The sequence below is a fragment of the Balaenoptera ricei genome, chromosome 8 (genome assembly GCF_028023285.1).
Source record: "Balaenoptera ricei isolate mBalRic1 chromosome 8, mBalRic1.hap2, whole genome shotgun sequence".
NCBI classification, from domain to species: Eukaryota; Metazoa; Chordata; class Mammalia; order Artiodactyla; family Balaenopteridae; genus Balaenoptera; species Balaenoptera ricei.
In genome coordinates this window covers 77,029,624-77,047,471 of record NC_082646.1, presented here as the reverse complement: position 1 = coordinate 77,047,471, position 17,848 = coordinate 77,029,624, and the positions used below count along the sequence as shown (strand labels likewise).

The window sequence follows — 17,848 nt, the reverse complement described above, 5'->3', positions numbered from 1 at the left end:
TTCTTCAAAGAATTGCATGATTAAAAAAAAAAGAGGAAGGTGAACCTATAGATTAAGAGATTTTAGATACCAATATTTTGATACCAAGAGCATGATGCATAAAAATAAAAACATAATTTGTACTTCATCAATATTAAAAACTTTTGCTCTGCAAAAGGCTCTGTTAAGAGGACTAGTTACAAAGTGGGAGAAAATATTTGCAAACTACATATCTGATAAAGAACTAGTAAAAAGAACTATCAAACTCAACACTGATAAAATGATCCAATTAGAAAATGAACAAAAGACAGAAACACACAATTCACTGAAGAGGAGATACAGACAGCAAATAAATATATGAATATATGTTTCACATCATAAGCCATTAGAGAAATGCAAATTAAAAGCACAATGAGATATAACTACACATCAGAGTGGCTTAAATAAAAAAAATAGTGACAATAGGAAATGTTGGCAAGGATGTGGCAAAACTGGATCACTTATATGTTGCTAGTAGGAATATAAAATAGTACAGCACCTCTGGAAAATAATTTGACAGTTTCTTATAGAACTAAACATACAATTACTACATGATTAGCAATTATACTACTGGGCACTTCTCTGAAAGAAATGAAAACTTATGTTCACACAAAAATCTATACACAAATGTTCATAAAGCTTTATTTGTTACAGCCCCAAACTACTGGATGTCTTTCAAAAGACGAATGGTTAAACCAACTGTGGTACATCCACACCATAGAATAATACTCAGAAATAAGGAACAGACTATTGACACGAGTCGTAATTTGGATGAATTTTCAGTGAATTATGCTAAGTGAAAAAAGCCAATCCCAAAAGGTCAGATACTGTACGATTCCATTTACACAGCATTCTTTTTTTTTTTTGATGTGGACCATTTTTAAAGTCTTTATTGAATTTGTTACAATATTGCTTCTGTTTTATGTTTTGGTGTTTTGGCTGCCCAAGGCATGTGGGATCTTAGCTCCCCCACCAGGGATCCAACCCCCACCCCCTGCACCGAAGGTGAAGGCTTAACCCCTGGAACGCCAGGGAAGTCTCCTACACAGCATTCTTGAAAAGACAAAATGACAGAAATTGAGAAAAGATAAGTGTTTACCACAGGTCAAGGCTGGGATTGGACAAGGACAACAGGAGGGCTCCTTGTAGTGTTCTGCATCTCAATGGTATCAATATCAGTATCCTGGTTGTGCCACTGCATGATAGTTTTTCAAGATGTTATCATTGACAGAAACTGGGTAAAACATACAGGGAATCTCTGTGTAATTTTTTATAATTGTATGTGATAATCTACAATTATCTCAAAACCAAAAGCTTAATTAAAGATTTATGAAACAAATTAATCAAATGCGTTATGTGGACATAACGCAGACCCTGATTCAAATCAAATGTAAATAAAAGTTAAAATAAAATTCATGAAACAATTAGGGAAATGTGAACACAGACTAGATAGTAAGGAATTTTTAAATATAATACAGAATTGTGACTACATCAATAATTTTGTTTGGCTTAACAATGGTATAATGCATGTACATTTTTAAAAGTCCTTATCAGTAAGAGAGAGCAAAAAAATAGTGTGGAGACAAATAAAACAAAAATGGCAAAGTGGTGATAACTGTTAAGTTGGGTGATGGGTTCATGAGGCTCAATGAAACATTCATTCTATATTTTTTACATTGAAAAATTTCCCTAGTAAATTGTTTACCCAGGCATCTTTCAAAGGATTTTCCACAGATAAAGTTCCTTGGAAAATACACAGCACAACATCAAATAGTTCTGAACACTCAAATAAATAAGAACCAAACACCATGAGTGAGGGCCAATAGAAACAAAAGTTGCAAAGCAGACCTGCAAAAATGACAGATATTGTAATTAAAAAAACAAAGTATAAACTAAGAATGTTCATGATTCATGAGATTAAAAGAGGGTTGAAGATAATAATAACAAGCAAAGTTTTAGAAGAACAAAAGAATATTTAAAAAAATAAAACAAAACCCAAACAATCCAATTAAAAATGGGCAGAAGACTTGAATAGACATTTTCCCAAAGAAGACATACAGATGACTAACAGGCACATGAAAAGATGTTCCATATCACTAATTATTAGAGAAATGAGAATTAAAACCACAATGAGAATCACTGACACCTGTCAGAATGGCCATCATTAAAAAGTCTACAAATAACAAATGTTGGAGAGGATGCAGAGAAAAGCAAACCCTCCTACACTGTTGGCAGGAATGTTAACTGATGCAGCCACTATGGAGAACAGTATGGAGGTTCCTTAAAAAACTAAAAATAGAACTACCATATGATCCAGCAATTCCATTCCTGGGTATCTATCCAGAAAAAACAAAAACACTAATTCAAAAAGATACATGCACCCCAACGTTCACAGCAGCACTATTTACAATAATCAAGATATGGAAACAACCGAAGTTCCCATCACCAGATGACTAGCTTAAGAAGATGTGATACATGTATACACTGATGTGTATAAAACTGATGCCTAATAAGAACCTGCAGTATAAAAAAACAAACAAAACAACTAACACTAAACTTTCATTGGGTTATTTGTATGGAAATATGTTAATATAAATGTTTCAGACATTACATGAAATTTCTAAAAATCTTATATTTGTATTTGTATGGAAATATGTATGGAAATATGTTAATATAAATGTTTCAGACATTACATGAAATTTCTAAAAATCATATTTGTATTTGTATGGAAATATGTATGGAAATATGTTAATATAAATGTTTCAGACATTACATGAAATTACTAAAAATCTTATATAAAAAAAAAAAAAAAAAAAAGATGTGATACACACACACACACACACACACACACACACACACACACACACAGAGAGAGGAATATTACTCAGCCATGAAAAGTAATGAAATACTGCCATTTGCAGCAATGTGGATGGACCTAGAGAATTTTATGCTTGGTGAAATAAATCAGGCAGAGAAAGACAAATACTATATATCATTTATATGTGGAATCTCAAAAATAACACAAATGAATGTATATGCAAAATAGAAACAGACTCACAGATATAGGAAACATTACCAAAGGGGAGAGGGAAAGGGGAAGAGACAAATTAGGGGTATGGGATTAACAGATACAAACTACCATGTATAAAATAGATAAGCAACAAGGATATGTTAATAGCACATGAATTATACCCATTATCCTGTAATAAGCTATAACGGAATATAATCTGCAAAAATCCTGAATCACTATGCTGTACACCTGAAACTAACACAATATTGTAAGTCAACTATACTTCAATTGAAAAAAAAAACCTAGAAGTAAAAAAAAAAAAAGGAAAATAAAAAACAATGTATATGTTTAACAGATTAAAAGTAACTTCAGAAAGAATTGGTGGACTGAACTGAAAAAATTATCCAGAATGCAGTCCAGAAAGCCAAAACATTAGAAAATATGAAAAGGTGAGGAGGCATGGAAGATGCAGAAGTCTAATAAATATACAATGGTAACTCTAGAAAGATGTATTAAACAAGATACAAAAAACTCAAACCATAAAGAAGTTTGATAAATTTGATACACAAAAATTAAGAATGTCTATTCATCAAATCATATCAAAAAAATAGTGAACTGACAAGCCACACACTGCCAACAAACATAATTGATAAAGAATAATGTATCTGTCAAGACAAGTTGGGTTACCCTGCATTAACAAACAACATCCAAATAATCGCCTAAAACAAAAAAAGATTTATTTCTGGTATTACAGGTTGACAAGAAGCACTGCTTATTATAATCACTCAGGGAGTCACGCAAGTCATAGGGTCACATCTAACTTCAAAGGAGACAGAAAGATAAATTCTCCTATGTGCCCAGAAACAAGGAGAAGCAAAAGATATGAGAATAGCCCTAGTAACAGATTGGTAACTAGAATAAATAAGAAACTCTTTCAGAAAAATAATAAAAAGACAAAAATCCCAAATACAATGATAAGCAAAATAAATGAACAGAAATTTCATAAAAGACAATGCCAAAATGAGCTGTAAGCTCATTTAAAACTGTTAGTTCTTAAACATTTATATAACTGCACTCTAGAATTTCCCTCCCAAATTACATAAAGAAATGAGCAAAAATTAGCAATTAAAACCGGTCAATAATACTGTTTATCTTGAGAACATGTATGCGATGGGTTTTATGTGCTTGGTTATACAAAAGGGTGAGATTTCTTTCTGTCTTTGTAATCTCTTAGTGGATTGCCCGTGATGCATATCATATTCTGGTTTAATGTTTATTTAATAAAATAAAATTTATTTAAAATTGTGTTCCTTCTCTTTTAAAAAATATAGTCACAACAGAACTGAACCAGGAAAGAGAAAATAACAGAAAAACTGACTTCCATAATAAGAAAAAAAACCCATAAAATGTATATTCTTCAGGGGTTTTGTGGTTCTGCAATAAGAGGGTCCCTTACAGCACTTAGTTAGCCTTAACACAAGAAGAAGTGCCAGTGCCTTTGTTTTTTTAATGGTAGATTAATTCTAAAATATGACAGTAGTTGGGTTTTTCTTTTAATAACAGCATTTCAGAAAAAAGTAACACTTAGAACTATTTTAAAAAATCACTTAAATCAGTACTTAGAAATATAAGCCTCAAATGCAAAATATTAGAAAATGAAAATCTGAAAATCAATGATCTAATAAGCTTTGATTTCAAGAAGCTAGAATAAAAGCAACAAGTCAAACTAAAAGAGTAGAGGGAAATAATAAAGTCAGAAATAAATAATAGGTAACAAATGTATGATAGAAAAAAATCAACAAAGCCAAAATTTGGGGTCTTTGAAAAGCGTATTAAATGATAAACCCTTAGCAAAACTGATCAAGACAAATCACATGTAATTTCTTAATGATACAGGAATTTCATTAAGGGAACAGATTAAGCCTCTGGTTTATTCTTCCTTTTACTGGACAGAAGTACAAATTAATAAAAATAAGGTTGAAGACTGAATTCATGAAAAGGGCAGTTAACCTCACATTCATTCAACTTCAAAGCTATAGTCCTGACTTTAAATTGGGTATCTCCAAATAAATATTCTAGTATTAAAAAGGGATAGAGGAAAGAGAGTGAAAATGGAGCCAATCAAATCAACGTATACCCACTACTGAAAAATTTACTCAAAACAAGTAATGTATTGAGAGGTCAAGAAAGTCGTTACTAAGAACAGATCAACATTTAATGTAACTAACTCCAGCTAAAATTTTCATTTCACCTAAATAAATAATTACTTCAGAGTCCTGTCACCTAAATTTTGCCAATTTGGAGGATCTATTGAAGATAGTATGAAAGATCTATGCTAAAAGGGAGGAAAAACTAAGAGGACAGTTATCTCCATCAAGTCCTTTAAATCAGTTTCAAAAAACTGTAAGTCACGGCTTCTTAAACTTGTCCCTTAAAGTACTTCTAATGGTTAAAGAGAATGAATTGGAATTCCCAAGGAATTAGGGAGTACCTTACTAAAATCAGCTCTGCAAGGGCTCAAAAAAGTAAGAAGGCAGGTGTTTTACTTTAAAAATCTGTAAGAATTTTGCATTCCACTCCATAAAAATACTAATAATGCCCCCCTTGAATCTTCACACAGATATAATTTGTTATTTCTCAAACACATGATTGGGGGTTCTCTAAATCCAGGTTGTGGAGCAGTGGAGCAGGTATTATTTATTACAAATTGGTGGCATTCATATGATTACTCAAGGCTTGTGAATCAAATATCCGTCCTAAGATAATTCTTAAGTAGAACCACTTCATACTAATTATTATAGTAATTATGACTGAGACAACTGAGTTACATGAAAACAATCTGAGTTCGTAATGAATGCCCATCTCTCTGCGAATGCAAACTGTTAAAATTTAGGAGCTTACTTTCACTCCCAGGTAGAGGTAAACAGTTTTACTGAAAAAAAATTTTTTTAATTGCTATACAATTTTGAGTTTGAAATAAAAATTAACAAATATTTCATGTTCTCTGGCTAATATAGTGAAAAGTTTTTGTAAGGACAGTTGATACATACTCCTGAATAACTTATGCCCTTTATCTTTACAACTCATTGAGAAAACATTAAGCACAACTAGAATGCAACATGGAATTACGGAGAGCCAAAAAGCAAATAAATCCAATTGAATCAATCACATATGATGCACTGAATCTCTTGGCAAATGCAACTTCCAGAAATTTGATGAAAGAGATATAAAACATCCAAAATATTATGTTTCAAAAGCAAAAACTTACCCACAACACATAACTGGTTCAACATAAACAACTTTCCTCAAGGGACTAAACATTTTCACTTAAATATGGTCTCAAGCACAGAAAAACAAATAGCATATATTTGAATATGATACATATTACTACACTTTTCTAATGTACCTGCAATATAAAATAGCCTGAGATCCACTTAAACAATTTCTCAAAGGGTTAAATTTTCCCTACAGCTACCAAGATCCCACTATTACAAAACGGTCTCCTCTCTAGAGTAAGAAATAAAATGGCTGCAGAGTGTGATGTGAATTTTAATTTAAACAAATATTAAGATTAAATAAAGGAGAGGCTGGGGGGTGGCTAAGAGTGCAGCTAAGAACAAATGTAAAGATTATAAAACTGAAATAATTATACATAAGAGGCCTATTTTTTTTGGATAAATTTATTCGTTTTTATTTATTTTATTTTTGGCTGCGTTGGGTCTTTGTTGCTGTGCGCGGGCTTTCTCTAGCTGCAGCGAGCAGGGGCTACTCTTCGTTGCGGTGCACAGGCTTCTCATTGCGGTGGCTCCTCTTGCTGCAGAGCACGGGCTCTACACGCATGGGCTTCAGTAGTTGTGGCTTGCGGGCTCTAGAGCGCAGGCTCAGTAGTTGTGGCACACGGGCTTAGTTATTCGATGGCATGTGGCATTTTCCCGGACCAGGGCTCAAACCCGTGTTCCCTGCATTGGCAGGCAGATTCTTAACCACTGTGCCACCAGGGAAGCCCAAGAGGCCTATTCTTAATTACATTTTTACTGTCTTTGTTTTCGTTTTATTCTTAATTCAGATGTCAGTACATCTGTGAAAAAATTATGCTTATAAACCACGATTTTCCTTTCAGTGTTCAAATACAGTAACTATCTCTCTGTTAATATTTAGAGTACTCAAAAAATTCCTACTGAATATGCATTTTATATTTTATGTAAAATAATTAGGTATTATCAGTACTACCTAAAATTTGTTTACAGAGCAGCAAACTGAGACTTTTTCTTGAAACATACATATAATACATTTTAATTCATATGAAGAAAAATATCAAAAATATTCCCAACCCCAATAATCCACATCCATCAGCTGATTATCATACTTCTTTGCACTCATTATAGGCAGAGTCAATTAGTAAATGCTAGCCATGGAAACAGAGGACCTTCTGCTCTTACAAAGGGCTGATAAGCCAAGGCAGAAGTCCCAAGAATGTTCTTCCCTCAAGTATTAATATTCTTTACTTCACGTATATTATCATTCCCAACTTTTATTTATTGAATAACCTACTCAAGCAGCTCATGCACTAGTTACACAGTGCTTAAAAGTTTGCATAACTTTAAAAACTGAATGGCTAATTACTGAGGTCTTATTATGTGCCAGAATGTTTTATGACATTTACATGTATTAATTGCATTTAATCCTCACAAAAACCCTGTGAAGTGGGTACTACTGTTATCGTCATTTTATAGAAAAGGAAACTGACTCACAGAGAGGTTCAGTAACATGCCCAAGGTAACAAACCTAGGTGCGGCAAAATAGGGCCAAGAGTTCAGGTGGTCTGACTCTGGAGCAATATTCTTAACTCTGTCACATGCTACATCCTTGCCTTCCTGTGATGTACAGAAAATTATAAATAAGATCGTGTCTGTGGCCAGTGAGTTTCTATCTGGGAAAGTTCTCTTATGATGTATATTCCCCCATCATTTACTAATGCTGATTCCTTTTACAGAATATGACCATACCAAGTAAATCCTGGTTCGCAGTCTTAAGAGAATCGAGAAAGGTACATGAACAATTAATTCTAATACACTGTAAAAGTGTATAATAGAAGCTTAAACTAAACTACAAAAGAAAGGAGAAAAGAGATTTTATATGTGATCAAGGGGCTAAAAGGGAAAGCTGCATAAGGGAGGAGATGTCTGAGATGAGTCTTCCAGAACTACTAGCAGTTTGCCAGACAGGGAAGGTAAAACACATTAAAAGAAATAAGGCAGTTTGCTAACACATATTTTGCTCTCACTAATCATCAGTATCCTCCATTAAGGGGCAAACTATTTCTGCCAAAAACACACTAATAATAACGCGACTTTAGACATAGAAACAAAAGACTTTAAAACAACAGTAATCTTTGTCATCTAAGGAACATTTTTTACAGTGAATTTTATGTAACACTGTATTTTTGATTTTTAACCTTTGTTATTTTTTACTGTTTTTAAAAAAAGATTTATCATTTATTTATTTAATTTTATTTTTGGCTGTGTTGGGTCTTAGTTGAGGCACGCGGGATCTTTCATTGCGGTGTGCAGGCTTCTCTCTAGTTGTGGCGTGCGGGTTTTCTCTTCTCTAGTTGTGGCGCACAGGCTCCAGGGCACGTGGGCTCTGTAGTTTGAGGCACACAGACTCTCTAGTTGAGGCACATGAGCTCAGTAGTTGTGGCATGCAGGCTTAGTTGCCCCGCGGCATGTGGGATCTCAGTTCCCTGACCAGGGATCGAACCCGTGTCCCCGGCATTGAAAGGCGGACTCTTTACCACTGGACCACCAGGAAAGTCCCTATTATTGATTATTATTTATTGATTTTAAAAAATATACCAAAAATATGGCAGTAAAAAGATGTCTTTTTCTCTGATGGACCAACAGAAAAATAAGAAAAGCAAGAAAAAAAATGGCAAGAGGTATAGAGTTGAGGTAAACTTATGTCTTTATGTTATGTCTTTATGTCTTACATTTCCTTATCTTGAACCACTGGACATAAGAGATTATGTCTACTTTTAAGTAGACAAAACAATACATACTAGAAATGTACAGTTTTATTTCGCTTAAAATTTTCAGAGTAATAAATATAAAAGAGGAAAAATAGAAGAGTTTAAAAAAATCCTTAAATTCAGGTCATAAGCATATTTCTTGTTATGGACAGGAAAGGCAAAAACACACCTGTACAACTGAAAATTTGTGTTGTTAATTAATCTCCTATACTTTCCCTAACTCTAAGATTACTTCAACTTATCTAATTTACTGAACTACTTACATAATTATTATTATATCATTTAAGGCAAGAAAGATCAGGAAAGGCCACCTGATCCTCGTGACAGTTGGCTGAAATGGCATGGTTTCACTGCCAGACCAAACTAAAAACAACAAAGACATTTCAACACGCACCAGTTGAAAATATGACCTATGACAGGCTTCATGGCCCAGTTTCTGGACTGTTGATAAACCAAATCACAAGTCATGTTTCTAAGTGATAAAAGCTATAAAATCCTGAAAAGCTATTTACAAACAATAAAGAATATTAAATATGAACAAAGAATACCCCATCATTGTGGGTGTGGGCCTGTGCGTGCATGCATGCACTATACAGACACACTTGTGTTGGTGAAAATGGGATGGGAAAGGTGACAAAATTTTAGGTCACTTCTGTGAAGAGCAAGCCTAGACAGAAAAATTACAAGGGACTTTAGACAACCTGAATGTATATTATAAGTGATCATGACAATGTAAATTCACCTAATGTATAATTTTCCTAATGGTCCTGATGACAGAAAATAACATGTCCAAACAAGAATCACCTCTGGCAGTTGTATCATGCAATGCCAGGATCTTATCTATCTGTAAGGAGGTCATGCTGAAAACTTAGATGGAAAACAGCAACATCACATGAGTCAATCTGGCTTTACTGGCTCACAGGACAAGAATTAGGGATGCTTACTTTGAACAGTTTTATTAGGTGATCAGAAATGGGAAGTCATAAAGAATGGCTCTGTTGGTACAGTAAAATGTAAAAAATGAGAACAGATACTCATAGGCATGAAATCCTATAGAAATTAAACTCTTTTTATTTAAATTATAACAATTTTATCAAATAGAAATTTCATTCAATAAAAATGAAAATGTAAAATTAAATGCAAACTTAAATGTAGAAATGCATAAACCTAAGAGACAAGTGATAGTTTATTAAATTGACATGCTAACAGCAACGACCTGGCTTTTAAAATTACATTCTTATCTAAGAACACCTTCCAAAATAAAAGCAAAGTTCATGAACAGCTGTAGACAAAAAACATATCTAGATTAAGCCATGGATCAGTTAGTGGACCACAGCACAAGAAAACAGATGTACGTCTCTGCAATATATGATGCCTACATTGCTATACTGGATTACACGTCCATTAAACATCTGTGTTCAATACTGCAGGGTGTTTTCTTTTTTTGGCCCTTCCTTGTGGAAAATACTTCTAAAAAGAGGAAAAAAGTCTATGCTATAGCTTAAACTTGGATTATTCTAGATTTTTGTATCCTGACTGATGTAAAAAAAAAAATCAAAGACAGAAGATTCTTTGCAAGGTATTTTAATTTTAAATGCTGCTTCATGAAAATGTGGCTTTAAAATAAATTTAGAATAGTCAGTTATTTGCCACTTGCCCATTGTTTAAGCCAAAGTAGGAATATCTGAAAAAATCTTGAATATATTTTAGGAAGCATACCTTCTCCTTGTTTAATTATGTAATTAGAATTTTCCAGCTTCTCAGCTCAGAAATCCGAGTAGAAGTACCAAAGTTAGGAGGGGACTTACTTATAGAAGATACTATAAATGATACTGCCAAGCCACAAAGAAGACTCGGTGACTGCCATAAATTACAGTGTCTAATGTTCCACCTAACACGTTAAACACAATCTGCTAGACTCCAACCTCACTGATACTTACAAGGAAAGGCAGATAGTAAGATAATGCAAACTCTTAAGTTATACCTTTGTGAAGAGGAAGAAAGAAAGTTCTTAGTTACCACTTCCTGGACACACGTATTTGTTTCCCTTACTGAAGAGTTTCTGAAAGCACCTTGGTTCCAAACAACTGACCCCTTTCATCTCAGGTTCCAGTAACTCAGTATTGTTTGTATGACATTGCCTTCCCGATAAAGGCAGAGATCATGCCTGAGTAATCCTCCAAAATGAAAGGTGTCCTTTGTATCAATTAGAGTCTAACTAAAAGAGTTAGAGAAACAAAATGAAAAAGCACTGCTACAAGAGCCCAGGGCTAGGGTCGCACAGTGGATGCTGGAATTATGACAAGTGGGAACTGGAGCCCCAAAAGAAACAGCTTCTGTCAGCAACACCACTGGAGACAAAAGAGAAGTAAAGAAATGCCCTGTCTTCTCCCTTCCATAAATCTCCCATTAGTGTTTCCCATTAGGTTCCCCAAACCCAATAGATGTCGGCTGCCACAGGAGCCTAGGAAAAGCCACCTGCAGCGGTAGCCCTTCTCCATCAGACAGAAGAAAGCAGAAGGGTGTCAAATGGATCTGAGGGCAAAATAAGCCCAAGACCAGCATACCTTCCAGTAAAGTTCACATCATAACTGTAACAATCTCATAAATTCACTCAACCTAGCTAAGTTATCATTTGTTATTACACCAACTGGCTTTAAGATTTCAACTGCATATTAATATTTCTAGACTACATTTCAAGTTCTGAAATGAAAATTCCTAGAACATAACTACCCAGAAGGATAATTCTGCTAGGCAGGGCAAGAACTACCCAGCTAGTTAACTGAGCTGACAGGAAGTTTAGTGAAGTCTATCTTTTAGTTTGCTTCTAGTAATTCGGGGTAATTTTAAAGATGCATTTTCCAAGAAAAATAAAATGGTCCCTAGAGAAATGAGGATTATGTCAGCCAACATTTAGTATAAACTACTTAAAGTTGTTGCCAAGCAGATGCCTCAAATGTACTTTCTCCAAAACACCTTTTTGTAGTCTTTAAAAAGATGCTGAATTTTTAATTATACTAACTAAATTCATTCCTTCTCACTCAATTCATAAGGGAAATCAGAGTGCTGATACAAATTATCTGGTATAAGAAGAATAATGATATTGTGATCAAGAATTGTTAAAAGCCAAGCCTAGCATGAAAAAATCAACACACTGTTTCACATGCAAAAGAGTAACTGCCAACAACAGTGACTGTCACTGGCTCTAAATTAAAACGACTCCATTAAAAACTGAACATTTCAAAAGCTCCCTGAAATCAGTGCAATTTTGCTAGAATTATTATTTTCCATGTTTATTCAAAATTTATAGAAAATTGTAAAGCAAAACTCATTCTTTTCAAGAAGTTTTGATAAATTCATTTAATGAAAATACATGTTATCAAATACTTTTTTTAAGAAAAAGCTTAACAACTTCCAAATGGTTAAAAAAAAAATCCTTCGTATATCTGGAAATAATATATACTCGTCTTATTTGAAGTGGCATATCAGTGAGTTAAATCAGTTGACAATACCATTAATTTTACTTTACAGACTCCTTAAAATAAATAGTCTTGATTTGTGGTTTCAAAAGCAAATTATAAAGCTATATATTGTACCTTAATTTTATTATCTTAATAATGCCAATAAATTCTATTTTATGTGATAAAGGACACTGATTACATGACCTAACAGATCAGAAAGACAGGATATTAAGTATGACAATAACAGTGGCAACATCACATTATTTTGACATAAACAGTCTTAGTAAATCCTTAACTAGTCCTTGTAGGCTTTTAGGAAAACATATTTAGGTCTCTACAAATCTAGAAAGTAGAAAAATAATAATTCTTTATTATGACTTTAAAAGTAAAAAGGCTAATTTACTCTCTTCTTTAAAAAATTATAAAATGGCCAGTAAATAAGTGCCATTTCAGAATAAACTACCGTAAAAAGACTGTAGCTGTTTTTAAAATAATGCTACCATTCTGCCATTTATCAAATATAATTAAATGCAGAAAACCTGCTACTTTATTCATTGCTTTTTTAAAAAATTAATAAAAGTAGTTTTCTCTGCAAACACTTACCATCCACTCAGATATAATAACATCCACTTTTTCTACAGGAAGACGAACTTCTTCGATTTTTCCTTTAATTAGCATAATAGTATCTTCAAGTTTATTTAGTCTGAAAATTGTCATAATGAATTAAATTAGTATGTTAAACAGATTCTGAAAACTAGTCAAATTACATAATTTCTTGGCAACCGTTCATTTTAGTTTATGGAACCCAAAGGTATGTTTTTTCAAAGTTTATTTATTCTCTGGGCATTGTAATTGCTTTTTGGTCACATCATGAACCCCCTAGAATGTTTCTGGTTAATACAATAATACAACTAAACCAGCATTTAAAATTACAGCATGAAAAGAAACTCGAATTCTATTAAAAATACATGTCAATAAAGTTAATGGGTCTTTTTTTTTTTTTTTAAAGGGAGAGGTGGAGACAGACAGACCAGACAACAAAAGTATATTTTAAAGGGAAGTAGTGTGTCACAGTGGAGAGACAGTTAGGGCCAGAAGCTCTTACACTGATTTCCAGGTCCTCTAGCACTTTTCAGCTAAGTGATCTTCACCAAATTATGTAACAATCTCACTGAGCCTGTGTGTTCATGTGTAAAACAGAAAGATGATACCTTCCCTACCTACTTCATAGTCTATTATGAGGATGAAATATTTGTGAAAGCTATGTACACATCCTCAAGCACTATATAATGGTAACGTATTATCATGAATAACAAAATACTGTATGTTGTGTAAAACTTGAAATTCTCCTCCCATCATAAATAATTTAACCTTGTCCAATACCATTCATTAGATATGTTTACGTGCTTGATCACAAGATTAGCACATATTTTTCACCCCCTCCTTTTGCAGTTTCAAATAAACAACAGAGTTAAAGAGATAATTCCAAAAAGCTAAAAGCAAGCTACTAAGCTTGTATCTAGTTAAATAAATTCACAACCTTCAAAGGATGTACATCTGAATTATAAAGGATTTCTTCTGCTAACAAAGGAGGGATTTTTCCCCCCAAATTTCATTGAGGTATTATATACGTAAGATTAAATGCATTTTAAGGGTAAATGTTGTTGAATTAAAAAAAAACAGATATACTTGGGTGACCACCACCATCACTATCAATATACAGACATTTCTATTTTCTTACGAAGATTCATTAGTGCTCCTTCCAGAAAATCCTCCCATCCACAGGCAACGACTGATTTCTTTCTTTTACTACATATTAAAATTTGTATTTTGGGGACTTCCCTGGTGGCGCAGTGGTTAAGAATCTGCCTGCCAATGCAGGGGACATGGGTTTGAGCACTGGTCTGGGAAGATCCCACATGCCGCGGAGCAACTAAGCCTGTGTACCATGACTACTGAGACTGAGCTCTAGAGCCTGCGAGCCACAACTACCGAAGCCCACGTGCCTAGAGCCCATGCTCCACAACAAGAGAAGCCACCTCAGTGAGAAGCCCATGCACCACAATAAAGAGTAGCCCCCGCTCGCCTCAACTAGAGAAGGCCCGCATGCAGCAACGAAGGCCCAACGCAGCCATAAATAAATAAATTTGTTTTTTAAAAAAAGTTTGTATTTTGTAGAGTTTTACATAAACGGAATCATACTGAATGTACCCCTTTGTGTCTGGTTTCTTTCAAAAAGCATACTTTTTAGATTCATGCATATCTTTCTGTATATCAGTAGTTCCATTCCTAGGTATTGTTGAGTAGTATTCCACTGTATGAATAAAACACTTTTTTTCACCCACACACCTGGGGATGGAATTCTGGATTATTCCAGCTTTGTACTATAATGAATAAAGCTGCTATTAACATTTATGTACAAGAACTGCTCTGTTAAATGGAAGTGATAGAACTTTTTAGGAAACTGCGATTTTGTTTTACAAAGTTCATATACAATTTTACATTCCCACAAGCAATATATGAGCATTCCTTTTTTTATTTTTAATTTTTAAATTTAATTTTATTTATTTTTTTATACAGCAGGTTCTTATTAGTCATCCATTGTATACACATCGGTGTGTACCTGTCAATCCCAATCGCCCAATTCATCACACCACCACCCCCACCCCCCGCGGCTTTCCCCCCTTGGTGTCCATACGTTTGTTCTCTACATCTGTGTCTCAATTTCTGCCCTGCAGACTGGTTCATCTGTACCATTTTTCTAGGTTCCACATATATGCGTTAATATATGATATTTGTTTTTCTCTTTCTGACTTACTTCACTCTGTATGACAGTCTCTAGATCTATCCACGTCTCAACAAATGACCCCATTTCGTTCCTTTTCATGGCTGAGTAATATTGCATTGTATATATGTACCACATCTTCTTTATCCATTCGTCTGTCGATGGGCATTTAGGTTGCTTGCATGACCTGGCTATTGTAAATAGTGCTGCAATGAACATTGGGGTACATGTGTCTTTTTGAATTATGGTTTTCTCTATAGCGTCACAACCTAGTCATCTTAGTATTGCTGATCTTTTAAATTTTAACTGTGTGTTAAGATCTCATCATGGTTAAAAGTTACATTTTCCTAATGACCAAGTATTTTTTCCATATGCTTACTGGCCATATTCCCCTATCATCTTTTGTTCAAATTTTTTGCCCATTTAAAAAATTGGCTCAGTTGTATTCTTATTATTGAATTTTAAGAGTTCTTTACATCTCTGGATAAAAACCCTGATGGATTTAAGTACAGTGAATATTTTCTGCCATCCTGTGGCTTTTTCATTTTTTTAATGATATGTTTTGAAGAGCTAAAGTTTTTAATTTTGATAAAAACCAATTTATCACATTTTTCTTTTGTGGTTCATGCTTTTGGTGACATATCTAAGAAATCTTTGCCTACATCAAATATTTTCACCTATGTTTTCTTCTAAATTTTTTTTAGTTTTTGTTTTGAGTTGTATTTTCCAATATAGCATCATGATCATTTTTTTCATATATAATGAAAAAACTTTGTTGGAAAAACTATCACAAGTAATAGTTTCAACTTTGTTGAAGAAAAAGTATTACCAACCCATGGAATTATTTCAGAATCTTTGTCAAAAATCAATTAAACAGGGCTTCCCTGGTGGCGCAGTGGTTGAGAGTCTGCCTGCCAATGCAGGGGACACGGGTTCAAGCCCTGGTCTGGGAAGATCCCACATGCCGCGGAGCAACTAGGCCCGTGAGCCACAATTACTGAGCCTGCACGTCTGGAGCCTGTGCTCCGCAACAAGAGAGTCCGCGACAGTGAGAGGCCCGCGCACCGTGATGAAGAGTGGCCCCCACTTGCCACAACTAGAGAAAGCCCTCGCACAGAAACGAAGACCCAACACAGCCATAAGTAAATAAATAAAAATTAAAATAAAAAATCAATTAAACATAATGTATAAGCTTATTTCTGGACTTCCAATTCTGCTCCAAGATTTAGATGCATATCCTTATGCTAATACAACAGTTCCTTGATTTTTATAGCTTTAAATCAAGTCATGAAGTCTGACAGTGTATGTCCTTTAACTTTATTCTTCTTTTAAAATTCTTTTGGATATTCTAGGTCATTTGTGTTTTCCATATGAATTTTAGGATCAGCTCTCAGACAATACGTAAACAAAACAGCATTTCTATGTCCCAATAGGAAGTAATGAGAGAAGAGAATGGACATCTCTGGGTGAGTGAATACAAAGGATCAGACTGTCAAATCTGACTCACATAAGCCAGAGATTTTACCCAGTGTCAGGCTTCACAAATAATTTCAAAAATACGGGCAATTAAGAGGTCCAGACTAATCAGGGAGAAGTCTGGGACATGAAAAGCAACTTCTTTATTCTTCCCTTCCCTGTATTAGACATGCACACTCTGGCCTAGAGTAAGACAGGCCTCTAAGTAAGTTGCATAGGTTATTAACTTCCACAGTAAGGAGTCCTGCTCTATGTACCAGATTGCTCCCTGCTTTTTCTGAGTCTCTTGATTGCCTGTATCATTGAAATTATTAACAAAGCTTAATACTGGATAATCTCTCTGGGTAATCCTGGGTAATCAGGTTTCTGTGTGTCTGATTTGAAAATATTTTATCTCAGAGTAGTGCTGTGAGGAGGACTCTCATACAGATCCATGAATCAAAAAAGCTGAGGCACTTTTTAGCCAGAAAAAGGAGGAGACTGAAAAATAAGAGGAGGATCTAATCCTGGGATGGTTGCCTACTCATCCTTGGTATGAAGTGGCAAAACTGAGATTCAGAGAAAGTAGCTACTGGCCTGATAGGCAGCAGCAGGCAGAGAGGAAGATAGTAAAAAAATACACTATCTGGCTGTTACTAGCATTTCTGAAAAAATGCCAGTCTTTTCAGAGAAGAAATGATGGCAAAAGAAAGGACTAGAAGAACAGTTTTTCCTCTCACTGGAAGGCCTTCTTATGCTTATATGGCTGCCTGGGAAGATGAAGTATCCACTAAGAAAGTAATGAACTTAAAGCTTGGGGTTACCCCAAAGACGATACAAACGGAGGAGGACACGGTCAGAGGACTCCTGAGTGCTGAGAATATTTTGTGAAAGAGATAGGACATTTGTGAGAGACATCCAGAAAAAGCTGGTGAAATCATTACTGGCATGGATAAACAATCAGGAGGATACTATCACTTATTTTACATACAACTGAGTAGAAAGGATTACTTGGGTCGATGACAGATCCCTAAGAGGCTGTGAACAGATGCTTCCAGGTGATACAACAACTAAACTACTACAGTGAGTAA

The 17,848-nt window shown here is 34.4% G+C and overlaps 1 protein-coding gene across 2 annotated transcripts in view; it reads right to left on the bottom strand.

Annotated features, from left to right (window-relative positions):
- The window catches only part of PRMT3 (protein arginine methyltransferase 3), a 135,827-nt gene that overhangs the window by 68,086 nt on the left and 49,893 nt on the right, over positions 1 to 17,848 (bottom strand). For both annotated transcript variants that reach the window (XM_059929595.1, XM_059929596.1), the window contains exon 10: positions 13,121 to 13,220. In XM_059929595.1, coding sequence (XP_059785578.1) covers positions 13,121 to 13,220 — 100 coding nt within the window. The remainder of the gene's footprint in view (positions 1 to 13,120; positions 13,221 to 17,848) is intronic.